The sequence below is a fragment of the Dipodomys merriami genome, unplaced genomic scaffold (genome assembly GCF_024711535.1).
Source record: "Dipodomys merriami isolate MVZ:Mamm:240054 unplaced genomic scaffold, mDipMer1.0.p SCAF_32, whole genome shotgun sequence".
NCBI classification, from domain to species: Eukaryota; Metazoa; Chordata; class Mammalia; order Rodentia; family Heteromyidae; genus Dipodomys; species Dipodomys merriami.
In genome coordinates, this window is record NW_027204715.1 from 9,090,792 (window position 1) to 9,115,335 (window position 24,544).

Consider the following 24,544-nt stretch of genomic DNA (forward strand, 5'->3'; position numbering starts at 1 on the left):
TTTTCATGAGGATCAGCAAGTCCATGTGCAAAGTTTAGGCATGTGAATCTCAGATTATAGCTTTCCAGAATCATCTGAATGGATTGAGCTTTTGGGTTCTGATGAACACATTCTCCTCTAAATGTGAATCTAATTAGTTCATAGTATTTTTAATGGTCCTGTAGTTTGTGATTTTTCACATGCTATTCTTTGTTTCTAATGCTATTTTTTTTAGTACTCTGAGGGTTATGTAGGGGATATACTTTAGGAATGATTGTTCTGATATTATTTATGCTTCTTAAAAATGTCTTTTTTTTAGTCCAAGAAGAAGCTAACTGCCAGAGAAAGAATGTAGAGAAGGGAAAGAAGAATGTGAGAAAATGGAACTGGCAGGGTTGAAGATAGGAATTCTCAATTTTATGGGTTGCTCAAAAACTTCATAAACCAGGAATGTTAACAGCTTAAATATAATTATAAAAAGATTTTTCTTGGATCAAGCATAATGAGACAACCCATGTACTCTCTGAGAGGGATTTATTTCCTCTCCCAAGGGAGCAGCCACAGGCTGCCCCCTTTCCCTGCTCCTTTGGGGTACCCGATGGCTTAGGACCAAGTCACGTGACAGTGCAGCAGTACAAGAAAGGAAATCTTTGGGAAAAGGATGAGGAGTACTAATCTGGCACCAAGTACTTAATGCACTTAAATTTGAAAATAGCAAACATTATGTGGTAATTATGATAATTATGAGTCCAATTCTTCTTCTTCTTCTTTTTTTTTTTTTTTCTGTCATGGGGCTTGAACTCTGGCTTGGGCACTGTCCCTGAACTCTTCAGCTCAAGGCTAGTGCTCTACCACTTGAGCCACAGTGCCACTTCTGGTTTTCTGGTGGTTAATTGGACATAAGAGTCTCATGGTCTTTCCTGCCTGGGCTGGCTTTGAATTGTAGTCCTCAGATCTCAGCCTCTTGAGTAGCTAGGATTACAGGCATGAGCCACCAGCACCCGGCATGAGCCAATTCTTTAAGGAAGGATTTTTCCTTGCTCAAGAATAGAACGTTAATTTGGGCGCCAGTGGATCACACCTATAATTCTAGCTACTCAGTAGGATGAGATCCAAAGATTGTGTTCAAAGCTAGCATGGGCAAGAAACTCCATGAGATTCTTATCTCCAATAAACTACTCAAAAAAGGCAAAAGTGGTGCTGTAGCTCAAGAGGTAGAGCATTTGTCTTGAGCAAAGGAAGCTCAGAGATAGCACCCAGGTCCAGAGTTCAAGCCCCAGGACAGGCAAAAAAAAAAGAATAGGATATTATGTTAGGCTGAATGTCAGCAGAAGAAAATATTTTGAAATCATACAAATGTGATCCTGTTAGTATTCTGTAGAAAATAGATAGTACTCATTAAGGGAAATATTTCTTCTTCATAAATTATCTGGAATGGTTTGGGCCTGCTCTGCAAGCAGGAAATTGTTTAGTTTGGAAAGCAAAGAGCAAAGCGAGTAAGATTAACTAAAGGGAACACCTTGATAGTAGAGTGTGAAAATCAAAACTGTCTTTAGAACTCAAGTAAAAGATAATAGGTACAGAGGTTTTTGCCCTATTATGCATAGAATAGATCATCTGAAAATAAGTAATCAAATGGGCAGGTGGGGGGGGCGGGGGGAGGAGTGGTCCTTTGGATTTCTAAAGACAAAGATCATCTAAATTCACAAATACTACAAGCCAATCAGAATCCTTTTTCCTTGGCTGTTTTGGGGTGATGAAAAATGTCAGCAAATACTGTTGAGATAAATGATTTCATAGCTGAATAAAGTAGGTATGAAGTGATTAGCATTTTATGAAAATCTTCCTTCAGAATTTTTTTTAATGACTAAAGAGGGAAATTTATTATGAAAGCAGCCATATAATTACATATGAGCTATGATAATAGATAAGTACATACTATAAACATACAAGTTATTATAAGTTAAAAATTAGGAGTCAATAGTCCATAGTCATCCAAAATGGTGAAACAATAAAATGATGTGGAATTATTGTAGAAATTCAAAGGTTAATACCATATTAAACAAACAGAAGTGCTAAAACTGATTTTTCCCTGGGAATATATTTAAGAATCCCTTCAGAAATTCTTTATCTGTTATAGAAATACTTGAAAAAACACAAAATTTTTAAAACATGATTGTTTTGGCTTAGTAGTTGGTTTGGAATGATAGTGAGGGGGTATAAGGAAAGGAGATCATGAAAGCTGCTATTGCATGGCACTTGTTCTATGTCCAAATCAAAGCTGGGTATATAGGAAGTGGGAACTTTTGTACAGATTTGCCCAGCACACATGCTGGCTACTAGCAAGATCTTTCCTTTGACATCATTAACTTAAATGAAACTGGTGCCACATTTCATTGTGATCAAATAATTTATGAATTTCCACTGTAGGTTTACTATTAGAATAGCCCTTAGTGAATGTTTGGATGAATTAGTTAGTAAAGAAATTGGGTTCTGCATATGGTTTAGTTTTCTATGCTAAGATAATTTTTTTTTTCAACATTGTTCATATCAGGTAGTAGTCAAGGAAGTAGTTAAAGCAGGGTGTTATTTATCTCACCTGTCCAGTTTGCCTAGAATTTGAGATTTTGGGGTTCAGTTACTCCAGTACCACAGGGTGGTGCATGCCCGATGAGTCCACTTTTCTGGAGCAGGCCAACTCCTCTATCAATACTTCTTAAGCAAGGAGACCTCTTGGAAAAAAGCCTCCTGTTTCCTCGTGTCAGTTCTTCATTTATAGCACCTTCCCTGTGGAATTACCTCATGAGAGATTTCCCTCCAAGTTACCATTGAATCATTAACTGTGTGGTAAACACAACCAGATGTGGTGGTGTCATTTGTAATTTCAGCTACTCACAGGGCTTAGATAGGAAGATGACTTAAGGGCCGAAGTTCAAGGCCTGGGCAACATATCAAGATCTTACCAACAAAACAGTTTTTATTTTTTTTATTTTTATTTTTATTTTTTTGTTGGTCGTGGGGCTTGAACTCTGGTCCTGGGCGCTGTCCCTTAGCTCTTCAGCTCAAGGCGAGCACGCTACCACTTGAGCTACAGCACCACTTCCCAGTTTTTAATTTTTAAGTAAATCCAATGCTTCTAATCTAAACTTATTTTTAAAAAAATTAAAGCAGGAGCCAGTGGCTCAGGCTTATAATTCTAGCTACACAGGAGGCGAAGATTTGAAGATTACAGTTTGAAGACAGACAAGACAGGAAAGTCTGTGAGTCTGTGAGATTCTTCTCTCCAGTTAAATCACCAAAAAAGCAGAAAGTAGTGATGTGGCTCAGATGGTAGAGTGCTAGCTTTGAGTAAAAGGAGCCCAGGAACAGTGCCCAGGCCTAGTGTTCAAGCCTCAGGACCAGCAAAAAATAAAAAAATAAAAAAAAAAATTTAATCACATGCTTCTCCAAGGATAGAAAGTTAAATGGCTTCAAGTTCCTTTTCTCAAGAAATTTATAATCTAGTTAAAGCAGGCTTTTTCCTTTTTATTTTTGCAAATGGTTTAATAAAAATTTCTGTCTTTGACTATGTCAGGTATAATGTTGCTGGGCATAAATTTGAATCGGATCATCAAGTTGCCACTGGTGGTTATTAAGTATAAATGAAAATTTAGCTCCCTTATCCATGGTATCTCTTGACCTTACAAATGTAGTTGGAGGGCATGTCTCAACAAATTTGTACCTCCCTGATAGCTTTCTCTGTAGTCTCCTCACACTTCAAAGATTCAATATGAAATGAAAAGTGAAAAGTCCTACAGTATAGGTTCAAGTAACAATTGTCATACAGGGATGGGAAGGGGCTTATGGAAAAGAACAACTCTTGAGTTGTTCTTAAAAGCTGCAAAACAAAGTCAGTATGTTGAGCAATGGGTAGTAGGAGTTGTAGTGAGAGCAGGGGCCTGCTGAAAGAGCCAGGCACCCAGCAAGGTGGAAGGGAGGACACGGAGGTAAAGGTAACACAGTACCTCCATGGTGAACTTAGTTCTGTTAACCTTGTTAAGACATTAAGCTGCACTGAATGTCAGCATATTGGTGCAGGGTTGAATTGATGGTGAGTAGAGGTGGCAGTGAGTGAGGGAATAGTGGTATAGTATCAGCTCATCCCATGCTCCATGTGTTCTTTCTTACTTACAAGTCTCCTTCCTGTTCATGCTCAGCCAGTTGTGCTTCTAGCCGTCACCCCAACAAGCCATGATGCCATGCACTTGATGGTAGTAAGCAGCGATGGTGGGGTAGCATGTCCCCCATGCCTCAGAAAGATTGTTCTGGTCACTGAGAGAGCGAGCCCAAAAGTTCAGTAACTGGCCAACTCTCTATGCAGATGTCTCTGCAAGTTTGCACACACTTTGGGCAAGAATTGAGGTCTGCAGAGGCAGACCCTGGGTTTTTCACTGGGTTTCCTAGATGTCTGGAAGAACAGATTCTAGATTTGTTAAGTGAATGAGTGAAAACATGAAGAAAATTAAGAAATTTCCCCAGTTTTGTGAATAATTAAATGTTTGTGTAAAAGTTTATTCATTTAGTCTGGAATAGTAGAGAAAGATTGGCCTTAATATTACAATCAAATAAGTCTGGGAGGTTTGCCTGGATGAATGGCAACTTTGAAGTTAGGGAATTACAGTGGATGAGAATTTTGGAAGCCTGTTAAGATCTCCAGTAGAGATTTTGGTTGTGCTGGGTGCCAGTGACTCACACCTGTAATCCTAGCCACTCAGGAGGCTGAAATCTGAGGATCACAGTTCAAAGCTAGCCCAAGCAGAAAAGCCTATGACATGCTTATCTCCAATAAACCACCAGAAAACCGGAAGTGGTGCTCTGGTTCAAGTGGTAGAGCGCTCACCTTGAGTTGAAGAGCTCAGGAATAGCACCCAGGCCCAGAGCTCAAGCCCCATGACCGACAAAAAGAAAAAAAGATTTTGGTTCTAACTTGAATGCAAATACAAATCATCAATGCTGAAATTCTAGCAGTAGGAGGGAGGTCAGGATATACTAAGCGACAAAGAAATTGATTTCAGGCCTATAGAGAAAATATTCCACCGTTCTACAATTAGTGCTAGACAGCTGCTTTTTAGCCAGCTTGACTACAGGATGTACATTAGCCTACCTCCACTAGACCTGGCTCTCCCATGAAGGAAGATTTCCTGAACCTTCCAGCTTCATGCTCAAGAAGTTATATCGGGAAGAAATTTTCCTTTCCCACTCACCAGAATCATCACACCTCCTTCTCTAGAACATCTCTTCTGCTTACGTCCCCACAGTTACAGTTTTGGTTTCCTCTTGCAGGTGTTTGTTCTCTTGTCATATGCTAGCTGCATGTAACTTGCCTGAGGCTCTTTTAAAAAATAATCTGTTTTCTTCTCACTTAAATACATGGTTTAGTGTACTTTGTGATATTCTAGGAGCCATTTTAAGAAAAGTCCTTTCCATATAAGAATAAGAATACAGAGAAAGGTGGAAGGGGACAGACATAATTGTATGTCTGTTTATTATTTTTTTTATCATTTATTTGTTTATTTCTTTGTCAGTTGATGGCTTGAACTCAGGACCTGTGCACTGTCCCTGTTGCTCAAGGCTACCACTCTACCACTTCGAACTACAGCTTTGCTTCTGGGTTTTGAGTGGTTAATTGTAGATAAGACTCTCATGGGGACTTTGCTGCCCAAGCTGGCTTTGAACTATGATCCTAAGATCTCAGCTTCCTTAGTAGCTAGGATTACAGGCATAAGCCACCAGCACCCAGCTTGTTTTTGTTTTTTGTTGTTTTTTTTATTTTTTATTTTTTATTTTTTTTGTCAGTCATGGGACTTGAACTCTGGGCCTGGGCGCTGTCCCTCAGCTCCTCAGCTTAAGGCTAGTGCTGTACCACTTGAGCCACAGTGCCACTTCGTTTTTCTGGTGATTAATTGGAGATCAGAGTCTCACAGACTTTCTTGCCTGGGCTGACTTTGAACCATGATCCTCAGATCTAAGCCTTCTGAGTAGCTAGGATTACAAGCATGAGCCATGGCACCCAGCTGTTTTTTGTGTTTTTTTTTTTTTAAATACAGCCAACAAATAAATGGAGAGACACCAACACCTGATAGAGAGGCTATGAGACATTACTGCACCTGAATGGTACTACTATGCCTGCCGGTTCTTCAAAGCCCATAGATTCATAATGATTTTTGTCTGCTTCATTACACTCAATTCATCTAAAAGTTATGCACATCATAGAATTTGGAACCGGAACCTATCATTTTCCAAGTGACAGCCACACACCAGAAAAGTCTAGGAAGGTGACCAAAGCTCCCACAAAGCCCTGTAAAGCTTCACTGCTCTAAGTATGAGAAGATGCTTACCATCTAAGCTAATCAAAGAGTAAAACCAACATGGAGAAGAGGTGCTTGTTGGACAGTGGGGGGAGCCCAGAAGCTGCCCACAGCAGTGAGAAAAATAGTGACACATGGAGATGTTTTTCTTAGACAGTAATCCTTGAAGAGAGTTGATCTGTGGAAAGGTGAAATGGAGAAACACTAAAAAGAGCTCTCTGCACTGGCTTATGGCCTGGGAGCCTGCCAGATTCCAAGCTGCCACAGACCTTGTTTGCATCTCTTTGAGGGATCCTGTGGCTTGAGTTGATTAGTATAGTTTCCAGATCTCCCTGGAAAAGGAAGGCCATGAACAAGACTCAGCCTTTTGAAATAAAATATACTTGGAAAATTAGGAATAAAATGTCAGCCAGCCTAAGATAGGATTGGATTGTGGATTCCAACCATTTTAAATCCAAAAGTATTTTGGTTTTTACTTTATAGGTAAATTTCTTTATCACTATAACATTGAATATCCTCAACAATGGAATCACTAGCCTTCAATAAAAATGAATATGATCTAAACAAAAACCCTCCTTCTTGGTCAATTGCTTAGTTTCACCCTAATATTAGTCAACATCATTAGTAATTTGGTATTTGGTAATAACACCAAAATACCACTGATTTGATTATCAGTAAGCTCGAATGAAGTATGCCTAATTTTAAATTTTTTTTCAGCCTTAGGAATAATTTGATGAAGGAGTAAGTACAGCAAATAAAACCAGGTTATTAATTTTGGTTTTATACAGAATTGAGAGTGGGTAGGGAGAGCATTTATACTTTGCAAGTGGAAAATGATTTTGTATAAAAGTTAACAAATCCTGAGTATTTTAGAATTATTCTAGTTTGCTTCATGTTTTTGAAACAAAATACAGAATTAGATGGGATACTATTTTAATTATGTACATGGAATGTTACTTAGAAGGGGCACTCATTAATATAACAAAACCATATTACCAGTTACTTGTATCTGTTCTCTGGCTGTTCTTTCAATCTAGTGTTAACAGTTAATATGAGTTTGTTTAATGTATTCTTGATTGTTTTATGTTAGGTTTCTTATGTAAGTTTTACAAATAGCAATCTTCAAGATGCAACTCCAATGATAGAAAAGTTGCAAAGGCTTTATAGGCTCTGATATGATGTAGTGATGCCTTAAGAGTATACGATTGACATTGAAAGCTGAGAGCTAGGGACTCATGCCCATAATCCCAACTACTCAGGAGGCTGAGATTTGAGGATTGCAGTTCACAGCCAGCCTGGGCAGGAAAGTCTGTGAGATTCGAATCTCCAGTTAACCACCAGAAAACTGGAAATGAAGCTGTGGCTCAAAGTTGTAAAACATTAGCCCTGAGCCCCCAAAAAGCTCAAGGACAGTGCCCAGGCCCTAAGTTCAAGCCCCATGGCTGACTGACTGACTAACTATATGTGTGTGTGTATAATTATAGTTACTTAGTTATATATATATATATATATATAGTTATATATAGAATTATATATATATATATATAGTTATATAGTTACATAGAGTAGAGTGTCTCCCTAGCAAGTGTGAAGCCAAGTTCAAGCCCTAGTTCTATGAAGAAAAGAGGGAGAGATGCTGGCTGCTTCTGTTTAGTTATAACTCTTGGGAATAGAGATGACTTGGAGTTCACAGTGTTGGAAAGTTTAGAAATTACCGAGTTTAGAAATTACCCTATATGAATTATGATCCATCTAGCGGAGTCTGGATAGCCTAAAAGGATCTATAAATATCTCCAGGTCAAGTTCTACCACCACATTCTGTTGTCACATTTTGAAATAAGTTTTGGAAAAGCATTTGGAATTTTAGGAGACTGCATTCCCCTTGCAAGTACAAATAGAAGAACGACTCAGTAGATAAAGCTGATACAGCATCATTTGGAAAGGATGTGTAGAGCATGATAATGATTAAACAGACTGCTTCAGTAAGTATTTGAAATAAATGTCTGCATTTTAAAGGAACATATGAGCTGGACTTTGTGAGAATTAATTTCCTCTTTGGTGAAGTGTAGTATTTTTTCCCAATTAATTATAATTACTTAGATATAGGAATCCACAAAACATGGTGAGTATTTGATGGTAGGATTTTATTAAAGAAAACCAGAATTCTAGAAAACTAGAACTGTGTCATAGGGGTATGAGTGCCTGTGGCCTGTCCTGGGTATTTATTTAATAGCCAGTTGGTACGTGTTGGCTGATTTGCATTTCTTACATATAGCCTTATCTATTCTAAGTCAAAAATATGAAGTCCCCTCCCCCCCTTTTTTTCCTCTCTCTACCTAGTTGCACTGCCTGTATATGTCAACTGTCACAACTCAAAGAAGGGGTATTATATACTGCAGCTTAAGAGACTGCTGTGAGGGCAGGCTTACCTGGGTCCAAATCTGTAGACTGGCTCCTCCATAAAGTAATTGAGGATCCAGTCTTGTGCTGTATCTGTTAAATGGAAATTGGTATTGTTTGTCCCAGTGGTATACTGTAAGTACCATGGCTTCATGCACATACAGCCCATAAGTCATATTTGCTTCAGTAGCAGATGCTCAGATAATAACTGTGTCAGTCTTCTAATTAGGACAGTGATTTCCCTTTTAGAACAAACAGGGAGTTAGACTGAACATGATGCATGATTACCTACACATTTGGCTTAAACAATTGTGTTTTAAGTGTGGCCATTGTATTTTGCCTTGGCCTTAACCTTGGAACTGTCATTTGTGTCCATTAGAGGGCACCAGCATACAGAGAAAGGAGCTGATACCATGCTGTCTACTCTGAGAGGAGAGTTGTGTTGGGTTTCCAGCCTCTGGTTTTTGTTGTTGTTGTTGTTTTGGGGTTTTTTTAGTGGATTGCGGGGCTTGAACTTGGAGCCTGGGCTCTTTTGTTCACTTTGAGCCACAGTGCCAGTTTTGTGGTGGTTAATTGGAGATAAGAGTGTCACACAATTTCCTGCCCTGGGCTGGCTTTGAACTGTGATACTTAGTTGTCAGCTTCTTGAGTAGTAGCTAGGATTACAGGCATGAGCCACTGGAGCCGGGCTGCTTTTCTGTTTTAAAGTGAATGATTTCACAAGCATGTCTTTAACAATTACAATAAATACATTGATTTTTACAACTCTGTTGATCTGGGATATCTACCCATACTTGTAAAAGAAGCAATAGCTTTATAGAAGAGTTTGTGAATATTAGCTGGAATTCATAACTGTAGCCATTATTTTAATAATGTGTTTGGAATTTATTCATTCTTCTTTGAATCAATATGTATTTATTAGAAGGAATCTTATTTTTCTGTTATTTACATTTCTGTCTGAGGGAACTGATGCTAAAAGAAAAATGCAGAAACATGAAGAAATGTTCATTGTAACCCTGAATGGTAGCTTTTATTTTCAGTTTACACTTCCTGGAATACCTTTATTATGCTTTTAAATACTATGTTTTAAATCTTTTAAATACTGTGTTTCCTTCAGTTTTTAACTCATGTTTATATTTAATTTTGAAATCATGCCGTTATTTCATATTTCTGTGAGGTTAGCAGTAAAGATCAGATGTGCTGCTTTCTGATGGTTTAAAGTTAAAGAATATATGGATTATATTATAATTTTCTAGGTTTTTTTTTAATGTCTCCCTTAACCCTTCATGAAGACCTTACAGGTGGTAGACTGATGCCTAGGTATTACTTAGCTACCTCCAAATCCTCAGATTTAAAATATTTTATACTTCCCTTTTGCAGGGTATTAACTTCATGCCCAGAGGTATGTTTCAATAAATACACTCATTCCTAGAGGTACAGTGGGCTTACAGTTGAGACCTTCCTTTAGGAGGGAATAGGACTTGTGTTTTATAAAGTATACCAAGAAGCTATCATTTAGATCTGCCATGAAGTCTGGTAGAAAATGAATATAGCACTAGTGAAGGAAAAGGAAAAGGACTCTTTTGTTATCTTATGTGGAATGTACTAGGTGAAAGCAAATGTGCTAGGTGTCAATTACATGGAAATAGGCCAGACGTGAGCTGTGTATTTGCCTCCCTGATGTTAAGATGCTAACCATAGATATTGTCAAATACAACTCACCATGATTACTACCACTGAGCAGGGAGGGAAACTGAAGCTTGCAAAGGTTACAGAATATTCCCCAAAGTAAGCCATCAAATTCTGTCTTTGCACAGGGGTCCAGCAAGGAAGTAGTGGCAGTAAGAGGGCTTTCAGAAGGAGAGTTGGGGACCCTTGGTGACAGATTAGATTGCATTGACAGCACAGCTGGACCCAGTAAGAGTTACTCTACATATTACAATGCCATGTGACTGGCAGAGTGCTAGCAATGACAGAAAAGGTATAGAAATGAACTGTAGTTACAAGGTAGGCATATAGCTTTGGACTGAGCACCTATTTTCTCTACCTCCCCACCCCCCAACAACTGCTTCTGTCTCAGCTGCTGCCAGTTCTGCAAGGGTCTTGACTGAGAACCAGAGGCTTGTGAAGATTGATAGGCATTTTATTTATGTGAAGTACTAGCATACAGAAAGGCCATCAATTTTGAAGCACATTGGTGTTGAACAGTAGAGAGCAAGTTTATCTCTTTTTCTGCCAGCATAGATGATCTTTCCATGATCCAGGGGTATCATGGAAGATACCCCTTTTGTGGCAATGAACCTCAAGTTGAGTCTGTTTCATTTTTGCCATCATTGAAGCTAAGGCTGGCCTCTTTCTAGGTTGCCCTTCAGGAAACTGTCTTTGCTTGGTATGCCACATTTTTCTTCCGTCCACGTTCTTTCAGTTTGTATATTCAGGTACCTGATGTCATCTGAATGTTTGTGCCGCCTACAAGATTATGTTGAAATGTAATCCACCATTTATTGGTATTGATAGATAGGACCTTTAGGAGGTGATTAGATCAGGGCTTAACCTTCCTGAGTGGAATTAATGCCTTGTACCCGGTCCCAAACTTGGGCCACATGAAGACTCGTAGAAGGTAACCATCTTTAAGAAAAGAGCCCTCAGTAGACAGTGAATCATCTTGGACATATTAAGCTCCTGAACTGTGCTCCTGCTTACAGATAATCTGGCCTAACGAATCTTGCTAGAGCATCTTAATGAACCAACACCACAGTTGCATACATCCAAAGTGTGGATCTTGAGCACTTTTTTCAGGGAGAGGAGTACAGTCTATACTTGGCTTTGAACTTCTGGACTTGGGCTTGCTAAACAAGTTCTTTACAACAGAGCTATGCCTCCAGCCCCATTTTTACTCTGCTGGTTATTTTTGAGAAGGGTCTTATAGCATGCTCCACATGTCCCTGGACCTAATCCCTCTATATTAGGCTTCCTGTGGTTGCATGGTACACACTATGACATCGATTTCCCTCTGTTGAGATGGCTCCTCATGGACTTTTCTATCCAAGCTGGGCTGCAAACACAGTCCTCCCATTCTTAGCTTCCTAAGTACCAAGAAATGAGCCACCAGTATCATTAAGCCTTCAGCACTTTAATAGCACATTAACAAATACATTTAAAATATTTAAAATTGTTCAGGTAAGTGTTTTTAGTTGGATACTGATGTACTTGCTGTTTTGTGCTTTTCAGTCAAAGACAGACAGTATTCATTTGATGTAATACAAATATTTGTTAGATATTGTCAGTGTCCTATGATTTCTCAGTAGGAAAACCAAGGACGTATTCTTACTGAGTCTCAGCTATGAACTCTATAAAGCATCAAGTTGTACTACTTTGTTTTTTTTCCTTTAGTTTAGTACATTTTAACTAACAAAAACCCTTAAGTAGTTGAGTTCATAGAATGCTTACCTTTTTACAATGTCTTACTTCATAGAATAAACTGTCCTCCAAGACCAGGGCTGAGGCATGTGTATTGTTTTCTGAGGGTTTACTTACATACTTTGATCTTCTAATGTACCCATAAGAGAAAATCTACAGCTGAACTTTAGGTACCTGGGTTGCGAAACTTTAAGTCTTCAAAAATTACCTAGTTAACTGGTTCTGCATGCTTTGACAACTGCTCTAATGCACAGAACCTAGTCTGTTTAGTGGCTTAGTTGTATGTAAAATGAAGTGAGAATGAATTGAATCATTACTGCATGTATTGTTTATATATAGAAAGATTTACGTTAAGGTTTACGTTAAGATCTGAGTAAAGTCCTGGTAGAGAGGCCTATTTAAGGTGTAATTACCAAATGTGTTAATTTAGTATCTAAGTACTTTGTTCTGGTTTTCTAATATCTTAAAGAATTGATTACAGACTTCACTGGACAAGATAGGCATTGTTTTAATGACATGTGGCTGCATTTTATTGTAGGTGCTGGACTGGATTGAAAATCATGGAGAAGCTTTTTTGAGCAAACACACAGGCGTAGGGAAATCTCTTCATCGGGCCAGAGCTTTGCAGAAACGCCATGAAGATTTTGAAGAAGTAGCACAGGTAAATTAATCCTTTCCCTCTTTTCTTTCCTAAATACTTGTGTAAATGGCTTTGAATCACAATCTTAATCACCTTTGCTAGATGTATTTGAAATAAATCAATGATATTAAACACTACTTTCAGAATAAGGCTGTCATTGTTGAGGCATGATTTAGGCCAGTACATGTTGAATGCTTGTGTCATATTTAATGTATTATAGTTTGATAACTAGTTTGTCACATTCTAATTCATAGTCAGAATAATAGTCCTTATATTCTTTTTTCAAAAAATATAGTTTTATTGTTAAGATGATATACCAGAGGGGTTTCAGTTACATATGTAAGGTAGTGAGTACATTTCTTGTCGACCATTGTTAACCCCTTCCTCATTTTTCTTGTACCCCCCTCAAGTTCTAAAGTTCATTTCCAATATATATATTGTCATGTGAATATTGCCGTTGCATTGGTTCACCCTTTGTCTCACCATTTTGTTGTTCCCCTTCCCTACCTTAGTTCAGATAAATGTACATATAATAGACAGGATACCAAAGTCAAATGCAGTGACAACAGGAGTTTAACCATGGTGGGGAAAAGAACAAAAGAAAAAAGAAGTCCTTATATTCTTGAATGATAGAACCATCATTGACTTTGTCTTATTTGCAGCTGTGTTAAGTGTGTGTTCTTAGGCAATGAGCTGGTATCTAATGTATTCAGTGATTAGGTTTATGATGTTTGAGCATTGGCTGTAATGCTCACATACTGTGAGCCATTTGACAAGTTACTTAACCTATTTGAAGTGATCTTTCTAATCTGAACAATCCCTCTTCCTCTCCCCCTTTTTCCCCTTTCTTCCTCTTCCTTCTCATATACATCAGTGTGTGGGAATTATAAAAAAGTAGGGAAAAGTTGTCTTGAAAAGAGAAGTTGTCTAAATAGGAGAATAATTCAGATAGTGTCATAAAACTAAGGAATATCAAAATTCTTAAAAACAAGAAGAGACAAATGACATCTGTGAGAGTACCTATTGAAATACAGTGACTTTTCTTCAGTAACCATAGATTCTGGAGGGCAGTAGAGTAGAGCCTGAACCTTGGGTTCTCTACCCAACTGAATTATCTTCCAACAGTGATGGTAACGTAAATAAGATGTAATAATCTGTCCAAAAATATCAGTAATTTCAGTAAATAGTAAATAGATTATATTTGTTAAAGACTAAAGATTTTCGTATTGAAAACACTATACAGAATAGTTCATTTTTATTAACTATTTATTATGGGCACATCTAAAGCATAAAAATACCCAGAAAGTTTGAAAATAGTAGCTCTAAGAAAACAGAGGAGAATACTCAGTGCTTTGCTGCTACTGGGAAGAGTTTCAGTCCTTGCTTAGCACCTCTTGCTTCTGGGATTCCAAGGGTACCTGACCCTAACTGAAAGTTGGAAATGCTGATACCTATAATCTGACTACTTGGAAAGATGGGATTGGGAGGATCACAGTTTGAAGCCAACCCATGCAGAAAAGTTCAAAAGACCCCTTCTCAACTGAGAACACCTGTTACTCTAGCTACAATGAGAAGCCTAAAATATGCATGCCATTTTCTGGGAGTTCACCAGGCAGAAAACAAGACTGTATCAAAAATAACAGCACAAAAAGCATGCCTACAGCCTGGCCAGCAAATGCAAAGCAGCTGAGTTCAAGCCTCATCATTGGTCCTCCTTTCCCCCAGGAAAACCCACCTAAAAGTAAAAGAACTGGGAGAAGGACAGGGATTATCTCAAGTGATGCTGCAGCATGTCTGCCAGGCCTGAGTTTAATCCCTAGTACCCCCCTCCCCAGAAAACAAAAAACAAAAACAAGATTGGTTAGGTCATTTCTGGGGTTGTAGTTTGTGTGTGTATGTGTGAATAAGGGTGTTGTGTTTTGAAGGTTTCTTTATAAAATTAATTCTGAATTGGCTTTAGCTTACAGGTCTTCAGCTAGCTGTTTATTAAAAATTTTTTTTTCACATAGTGAACTTCTTTAAATGAGTAAATTGTGACATGATGAAGTAACCTAACAAATTTAAAGAGGAAGTAGTGAAAGCTTATGGTTGAATTCACTGAAAATGCACTAAATATAGAGTGGTTATATAGAACAATTCTAGTCTTCTAGGAAGGAGGAACTCAGAAAGGATCTCATGTTTGCTTGCTGGAACAAGTTATATGGTCTAGTGTAACTTGTGTGGGCACCAGATTTGCAGGATCACTGGTTTTCAGCATTGTTGTAGACACTGGTGACACTTTCTGCTCAAAAAGCACTTGGATCACTTTTGCACTCACTTTTGCAGAGCCAAGAACTTGCCTGTGATTAATATGAAGATGCTTTAGTTTTTGCAGTGATTGTGAATAGATCTATCTTGTTAAGTGAATCCATGCAAATTGTATTACAGTGTGTGGTATGAACAACCCTTGTGCATTTTCATTTACTAGTGTAAAAGGGAAAAAATGCTTTCCACCTGAAGCTTTTTGCAAATGACTATTGGAAAAGAAGTTGCTCTTTAACTGATTTTTTTTTAACCTTTTAAATAGTTTCAGTCAGTGTTCTTTTTTAGATTTACAAAGCTCTGATGCAACAGGCACAGAATGCTAGTTCAGGGATCAAGCTAGCTTTGAGAGCACAGCCCTGCAGTTAGTGAATCTTTGTCATAGCATCTTCCCATAGGACCACTCTTTACGTGTTTAACTTATTTGGCTTCCTTCTACTTGTCCATGGGATTCAAATTCTTCTAAAGACAACCTGTCATAAACTCATCCTCTAGGACGTCGCTCCCCAGTTCTCTTGACAGCTTTCTATGTGTGCCATAGAATTACCTTGTTTTACTGGATCAGCAAACAAAGGACCTCAAGTTCATTCCAGATTTTTAGAAGATACAGATGTGTCCACAACATGTAAACATACAAATGCTATCACATTCTTAGCATGTTTTAAATTTCTGCTTAAGTACAAGTGTTTTTTTAATCTTGTAAAATAAATTAATAGTGGAAGATTCAGGGAAAATTCTTTTTTTTAACTTAAACCAATTATAAAGTTAGTTTTACTGGGGCTGGGAAGGTGGCTCAGTGGTAGAGCGCTTGCCTTGCATGCTCGAGGCTCTGGGTTCGATTCCTCAGCCCCACATAAGCAAAAAGAAAAAAGCCGGAAGTGGCGCTGTGGCTCAAGTGGTAGAGTGCTAGCCTTGAGCTGAAGAGCTGAAGGACAGCGCCCAGGCCCAGAGTTCAGGCCCCACGACCGGACCCAAAAAAAAAAAAGTTTTACTGATTTTGTATATTCATACACACATATTCATACACACTGATTTTGTATATTCATACACACATAAGCATATATTACAGAGAATGAAAAATACCCGGTAGGGGCATGTTGGGTGTGCCTGTAGTACCAGTAGTGGGATACTAGGCTAGGAATTTGAGACGAGTCTGGGCATTGTAGAACCATGTCTCAAAAGATACAAATTTTTTTAAAAAATCAGCAGAGAGACCTTCCTGGCATCAGTCTGTAAACTTTTTCTTTGGTGCTAGTCCTGCTGGGGCTTCAGCTCAGGGCATGGTTGCTGTCCCTGAGTTTTTGTGCCCAAGGCTAGTGCTGTACCAGTTGAGCCACAGCTCCATTTGTAGCTGTTTTGCCGGTTAAGTGGAGATAAGAGTCTCAGGGACTTTCCTGTCCAGGCTGGCTTCAAACTGCAATCCTCAGATCTCAGCCTCCTGAATAGCTGGGATTACTGGCCACCAGCCAGAGAAAGTTATTTTTTATCAAAAATGTCCTTTAGTTGACATATACTTAAAAGGTATCAAGTCTTTTCAGCAAAGCTTTCTCTCACTGTAAAGTGATCCCAATGCCTCCCTTCCTCCAGTTGCTATAAGAATGCATTTAAAAAAAATCTCTGACAGGGCTGGGAAGGTGGCTCAGTGGTAGAGTGCTTGCCTTGCATGCATGAGGCCCTGGGTTCGATTCCTCAGCACCACATATGAAGAAAAAGCCGCAAGTGGCGCTGTGGCTCAAGTGGTAGAGCGCTACCTTGAGCTGAAGAGCTGAGGGACAGCACCCAGGCCCAGGGTTCAGACTCCACAACTGGCAAAAAAAAAAAAAAAATCTCTGACACTAACAACTGGTCAGTGCAAGTCCTTGTCCTAGAATATTTAAAGCATTCAAATTATCCAGGCCTTGGATGAATACTAACATAGTATGTTAACACTGGGACCTAGCTCCAGACTGATGTGGTAGGTGTATTTACCCCATAACTCACTTTATCTTGTTAAATCCACCCACATTGAAAAAACCCTGGCACCTTTGGTCAGATGTTAGCCTGCCGTTAGTGATTTTAGTTTTATCACAATGAAGTGAAATTGAATGTTTCACTTCTGTAACCGTTGTATTTGTTAGGTGACAGTGTTGAGTTTGTCTCTGTAACATTGTCTTTTCCCTTCCTGGATGGATGGTTATCTTGGGAATTTATGAGGCTTTTAAATGGCCATGTAAATTTTCTGGGCCTTTCCTGTTTGTACTGTAGATGTACTGACCCACCCCCTCTTTTTTACTTTCTTTTTTTTACTTATAGTTTGATAGAAATAGAATACCTTGGATATTTCTATACATGGACTTTTCTTTGCTTGTTATCTTTAAAAAAAACACAAATGGATTAGGAATATTTGAGACTTGTAATGCTTATTTTCTACCTTTTCTGTCTGTCCTAAAATTAGAAAAAACATCTTTTCATGTTCTGAATACAGCCTTGGCCTTCTTTAAATGAGACTCAGGTTCTAGCAGCTAAGGATTATAGGAAGTGGCAAAATCTGCATTACAGCTCTGTTTGCCTGAGTCCTAATAATTATGCAACTTAAATCTGCTTCTCTAGAAAAAGAGGAACTGGTTTGGGTGACACCCTGCCACTTCCATTATCTCCTTTAATCTTCAAGAAAAGAAGGAATGGAATGGCTCTAAGACTAGTTTTTAAGGGTAAAAGTAGTAAGTCAGGCTTTCTCACCATAGTTGCACAGAGCTCTGGGCTTATACTTCCCAAGGACCCTGATGCCACCGGTTCAGCCTCTTTTTGTAACTTCATCATGTATGCATGTTCTGCCCTTGGTAACCCTTCATGTAACCTTGAGATTACGTGCCTCTGTGTGGCCTTATTTAACCATAGTTGGCCCTCTCCTACTTTTGTCTAATGAGGGTATAAACAAGCACCACTGGAGGACAGGCTGGCTGGCAGAATATGAATCTGTGAGCAGTTTGCTGTTAATGCTCTGTGCTGTGTGCTAGGCTGCTGCTGATTGGTCTGTAGATAGAGAGCTTAAATAAAAGCCTGGCCCCAATCCCTATCCTGCCACAAATCTTTTGTCTTTCCAAATCCTGGTTCGTTCTACTTGGGGCTGAGAACCTGTACCCACACAGGTGCTTTGAGATAGGACAGTAGTGAGCAGAAGGAAAAATTCAGTCTCTTCCCTAGATGACACATTCCTCACTTGACATTTCTGCAAAGGCCTTGGTTGTTGGAAGAGTCTCAGCTATACTGACTGACATGGGCAAGTTACTTCACCTCTGTGCCTCAGTTTCCTCAGGGAACAAGTGGGGATTAAGTGGTCTCATGTCATAGACTATTAGGAGCCCCAGTGTAACTCTTCAAAAGTCAACACTTAGGTTTGGGATGGTTTAGTATTAGCAGATGGAAATCATTGTTTTTCCATTTCCAAAAGATCCAGGAAGGTCCTGTTTATAGGAAGGCCTGGCTGGCCAGGTTGTCAAGGTGACAGTGCTGTAGCCCGCCAGTAGCCCTGACAGTAACCCGCCAGGACTACTGTCAGTGCTGAGGGAGGCCCTTGACCCCTTGTGCAGTCTCATGTTCTTCAAGTATAAGCTGACTACTGGGATGAATGATTTAGTATGATGTCCCAAATCATTCAAAAATATACTTGTTCCTTTAGCATGCTGCTTTTCCAGTGTGATTTTCTACTGACTAAAATGAAGGTAAGCCCTCAGAATTAGGTAGTGCTTTACTAATGGAAAGCACTGTCAAGTGAAAATCTACTTTCCCAACACAAAAGGTAAATGACTTCAAAGCTGTAGTACTGATCAAGAAGAAAACAAGACTCAGCTCTTCAGAAAAGTGTTCATTAGCTCTGTTTGGCACTGCACTCCCATATGCCTGCTCAGATGCAGACCTTGGCTCTGAAGTCAAACATACTGTGAGACTGCTGGTGTCTCCATCATCTTGGAATGATGGATATAATCTGTGAAGAAAGAGAATGTGGTAGGTAGGTAGAGTGCATGTAGACCTAAACAGCTAATGGGTACAATTTTGTCACTAGGGGGACTCTTTTTATGGCCAGAAGTTATACCAGGCATTTGGAGCTCCTGCTCTAGAGGAGGAAAGAAGATTTGGATGAGATAATCCCTGGAAAGCGGTCAGAAATGTCAGAAATTGTACCATAGGTGAAAACTGGTTTGTAAATCTGTCTCTCACATAGCCTTACTCACTCTTAACACGCACACACACATATACATATTAATGAGCTTTGTATTTCAGGACACTTTCAGATTTCAAAGGTTCCTATACCCTGCTTCTCCATTAATACCTTTACTATAGTATATTTGCTTTAATTAATAAACTAATACATTATTATTTTTAACTAGTATCTATATTTTATTCAGCCTTCCTTAATTTTTCTCTTAGTGTCTTGATATTTTAAGGTCCCTTACAGCATATATTCCACATTATATTTAGTATCAGTTTTTCTGAGCTTTCTCTTGGCTCTTAGAGTTTCTTAAATTATTTTTCATTGTTATTAATCCTCATCATTACTGTTGTTATTCTAACCCATAGTGTACAAAGGAGGCCACATCATAGAGGGTCTGCTCTTATGTTGCCTGGTTTAACACCTCCATGATTCTGTAAAGTGAGCTCAGTATCACAGATAAGGCTGTGAGGGGAAACCTGCCAGGGGCAGAGCCATCGATGACAGGCTGAGGTGAAGCTCTTCTTGTCAGTCAGGCTGTAGAAGTTGTTGATCTTCCCGTTCTGATTCCACCATGCATTCAGGGCTTCTTGTGCTGCAGTCATCATTCTTTATTGTTGCCACACTGTCTGGGTCAGGAGCCCAGAGTTGCTTAGTATCAGAGTAGTTGTGGCTTCACCATGGAGCAGTGTGAAAGAACATTGGCCCAACAGAGCTTTTGCTGTAACAAAGCTCTTTTGAAGTGGACAGTTTTTCTTTTCATACATGAATTGTAACTTGGCTTCTCAATGTGTCCTACTAAGTCTATAAAAAATCCTTTATGTTTTTAGGCTTCATATTAAGGTTGAGAACTGCCTGCTTTCCTAAAAAAAATTATTTGATTACAAAGACTATGTAGTGTGAACACTTAAGTATTTTCCAAGTCTAGCCATAAATAGTAAATTTTAAGAGATTTGTAGATAACTCATCTTCTACCTAATTTCTAAAGTGTTCTAAAAGACCCTGTATTAAGAACATTCACTAAAATCCTAAATTTTAATGACTTTCTTAAGAGATTCTGGAAAAGTTTCCTACAGATGGTTTTTTGGGGGCTGATAGGGAGGAAAGTATAGTGGTGACGTTTGTCTCACAGCAGTATTACAAAGGGCTTAGGCTTGCCTTGCCTTTTAAGTGCTACAACACATTGCAGGTAATGATAACCACAGCCTTTGTCAGACATTGTTTTTGAATTCTACTTCCACCGTCTACCATAGTCTTGTACCAAAACTGAGATTCAACAGTCCTTATCTGTAGTACAGGCTGGGGTTAGAAGACACAGTAGTAATATAGCATGTTATGGGATATGGATGATAAAGACCAAATTTCAATTATCTACAGCGACTGCACCCCCTTGGTGGATGTCTCCACTGTGCCCCATCCCAGCTGTGGCACCTGATATGTCTGTTGCTCTGTAAATGTGAATCAGTTGAAGACACCCTCACCTATCCCATTGTAATTTCTTTTAACAATTATTTTACACTTGAATAAGTTGGAATTACAGCATAAATAGCATCCCCCAGTGCACCCCAAGCCATTTACCTGAGTGTGTACTTCCTACTAAGAAAAAAAATACTTTGCTCAGCTGTCTCAAAATCAGGAAATTGGCTGCCATCAAAACCATGAAAGTGACGCTAGACATGGTTCACACCTATAATCCCACCTGTTCAGGAGACTGAGAGCTGAGGATCATAATTCACACCCAACCCAGGTTTTAAAAAAAAGTCCATGAAATTTTTAACTCCAAAAATGAAGCAAAATGAAGACTGAAGGCATGGCTCAAGTGGTAAAGTGTCAGCTGTCAACAAACAAGCAAAGGTAGAAGATGAAGCCCCAAGTTCAAGTCCCAGAACCAGCACAGGAAAGCAACATGCCAACTTTGGAGCATTGGAGCCCATAGATTCTTTGTAGCAGTGGATTCACTTCAAATCACCTGTGCATTTCATTGTCATGTCTCTTTGGACCAGAAACTTAGGGTTTCTAGATTCTTCTTTGAATTTTGAGGGCTGACACTTAGCAAGATTTGGGACCTACTTTTGGAAATGGTCCTCATAAGATATTTCTCCTAAGTGATGGACATCTTGGCAGAAATAGCACAGAAACAGTGCTTCCCATGACATCTCATCAGGTGTGGACAGTTTCAGCTTGTCCTCTTAGATAAGATCCTGGGTTAAGGTAGTATTTATCAGGATTCTTTCCTAAAAAGTTATTCTTTCCTGATTTGTAATTAATAAGTACTTGGTGATGATATAGTTATTCTATCTCTCATTCCACATCAGTGTTACTTAATTTATATCAGTGTAGATTGGCAGTTTCATTGTGTTATGTGGGTTCTGCTCTAAGAACTGTTACTGTTTATTCTTATTTGACTGGCAGAAATCTCCTCACACTGCTTCTGTATCCTGACTTGTCCATATTGGCCTTAAACCTTTCCTTACCTCTGTGTGTTGTAAAATGTTGCAGGCTCATGTACTACATCCTACTGCAGCCCTTCAATCAGCTGTTTCTCTAAAGAACTCTGATTCCTTTTATAGGTAAATGGTATTTCAAAGAGAAAAATCTAGTGCTAAGTAAGCATATTTATTGCTGTTGAGCTATTGCTGCTTTGGGGCACTCCAAGTGGACAGAGGAAGAGAGGAAAGTGTGTGCATGACACATACAAATGCACATTCATGCCTGTTTGTTCTGGCTCCAACCTACTTCTAGTGCCAAGAGTTGGCGCAAGTGTTTTCTTTTTCAACATTTATAATTTTGTTAAATGGTGGGTTTTAGGTTCATTATCCTTAAGATATTGACTGACTTGATTGATCTCTTGGATGTAATGAATCTTTCAACTTGGAGACCACTCCCTTTCCAAAATGAAGTTGCTGTGGTTTGGATGTTATCTCCCAAAAGGTCTATGTTTGGGAGTGTGGTCCTTCTGTGACAATGTTGGAAGGTGAGACATTTAAGTCCATGGCCTAGTATGAGGTCCCTAAGTCAATTGAGGGCATGTTTACTTAAGTTGTTGAAAATCCATCTCTCTCAGACTTTGTGTTTCAATATGTGAGTTTCTTCCACACATGCTCCTAGTACTGCAATACCATCTGCTATTAAGCCCCAGTCAGAGCCAAAGAAATGGGGCTTCTTGATTTTGAACTTTTCAGTGTCCAAAGTTACTAGCTACATAATCCTTTTCATGCAGTCTGCCTCAGATATTTTGTTACAGTAGTAAAAAAAGACTAAAACAGAAAGTTGATACCAAATAAGGTGTTTCCTAATAGCAAATAGCTGAAAGTGTGGAATTATCTTGGAATTGAGGTATAGGCAGAAGTGAAAGAGTTTGGAGGAATAGACTAGGAAAACACCGTAATGCCTTCGGGGAAGTATTAAAGCATCAGTGAATCCTATAGGTGATTCATTGAGGACTCAAAAGATAGGGAACTAAGTTCTTTTGGAAATGGGACAAAAGGCCGACCTTGTTGCATTGAGACAAAGTGTCTGTACCCATGATACTTTACAAAAGGCTGAGATTAGTAACAGTGGACTGATGGTGACAGAATAACCACCTGCTAAAGAGATGAGCCAGATTCCTAATCGTCAAGTGTTAACAGTTTGAAGATAAAATGTCCCCAGCTAGCAGCACTATTTGGAGAGGTGCTGAAGGCTTTGAGGGGAAGGTGCCTTCCTTTCGGAGGAGGTGTTGGGAGGTGTGGGAATGTCTTTAGGGGCTTGATCTTGCCTGGGCCTCTTTTTGTATCTCTGCTGCTTTCTGTCCACTATGAGGTGAGGACTATCTGTTATCCCATATTGAACCCTTTCCACACTTTGGGCCACCTCCTGCCTTCTTGGATGAAACACCCTGCTCAACTATTGGAGGACTAGGATGAAGGATTCAACTTGTTTCTCATGGGGAACCACAGGCTGTTTTCCCTGACCTTCCTGAAAAACCTTAGTTTTGCTGTGGCTGCCCAGGAGTCCTCTAGCTATTGTCACCTTCCCCCACCTCATTACTGATGACCCTTGCAGATAGTTTCTGGTACTGGTCTCAAAACTCTAGTACATTTGCCAATATGAGGAACCTACATGCAGTTTCAGATTTATCAAGAATTGAAATAAAGTTCAGAGTATTTTACACAGTTATTAAGCTTCCTTTCAGCTCTTGAAAACTGACTACTTTATACCTATTATAATTATTCCCTCTCAGAAATGTTTGCCCTTAGCAGAAAAAAAGGTAAGCATGGAATTAACTAACTAAACCCATAAAGTAGAGAAGCAGGCATTTGTAGTTATAGGTTGTTTCCTATTTTTCACCTTTGTAAATATCTGGAATTTTTTTTTAAGTTGGCTGGTTGGTTGGGTTTTTGTTTTTCTGTTTTTTTGAGTCATGGAACAACCCTTTAGCTGCCGCGAATACCCTGTGGCTGCTTCAGATGCAAGGATTTTGTCATGAGGCCCAAAGATTAATGATAAGTATAAAATAGTATTAGAAAAAGCTACTGATACAAATATGTAGAGCTCCTAAAATTATCATCTCCATATCATATGTATATATTCTGTCCAACTTAAGTAAATGGTCAGATATATCACTAATTGACTTTGTGTTACTGTCTGTTAAAGCTCCTTGCCTGGCTGATTTGCTGCTTATTCACTTTCTTTTCTTGGGGTGTTCTCTTTTGCAGAATACATATACCAATGCAGATAAATTACTAGAAGCAGCAGAACAGCTAGCTCAAACTGGGGAATGTGACCCAGAAGAGATTTATCAGGCTGCTCATCAGCTTGAAGACCGGATTCAAGATTTTGTTCGCCGCGTAGAACAACGAAAGATCCTACTGGACATGTCAGTGTCCTTTCATACCCACGTAAAAGAGGTAAGAGAGCAGGAGGCAAAAATGTAATTTTCACCTAACAATGTCTTTGAACTTCTTGGAAGAAATCTGAATTTGTTCAGGTAGCCGGTCTAAGTACATCTGTGCAGCTAGGGAAGGTGCTGTGCTGTGCTAGACTTCCTTATCCCAAGAGTACAACTTTGCCTTCACAACTCTTCACAAACCACCTTTCTCACTGGTCTTGTTCTGTCTTCTCTTCCAAAATCCTTCCTCCTCACAGTGTCACAGGTGACACTGACACCTGTGAGGCTGACTATATTCGCTTCTCTTTCCCATGTGCACAGCACTGGTCACGTGGTCTTAGGATAGTGTCATCTCTCTCTCTTTCCCTTGAGTGTTAGAATGTTTGATTCTCTTTGTC

At 39.1% G+C, this 24,544-nt stretch overlaps 1 protein-coding gene across 2 annotated transcripts in view; it reads left to right on the forward strand.

Annotated features, from left to right (window-relative positions):
• The window catches only part of Trio (trio Rho guanine nucleotide exchange factor), a 320,123-nt gene that overhangs the window by 133,979 nt on the left and 161,600 nt on the right, over window positions 1–24,544 (forward strand). For both annotated transcript variants that reach the window (XM_070042198.1, XM_070042199.1), the window contains exons 10-11: window positions 12,685–12,807; window positions 23,974–24,165. In XM_070042198.1, coding sequence (XP_069898299.1) covers window positions 12,685–12,807; window positions 23,974–24,165 — 315 coding nt within the window. The remainder of the gene's footprint in view (window positions 1–12,684; window positions 12,808–23,973; window positions 24,166–24,544) is intronic.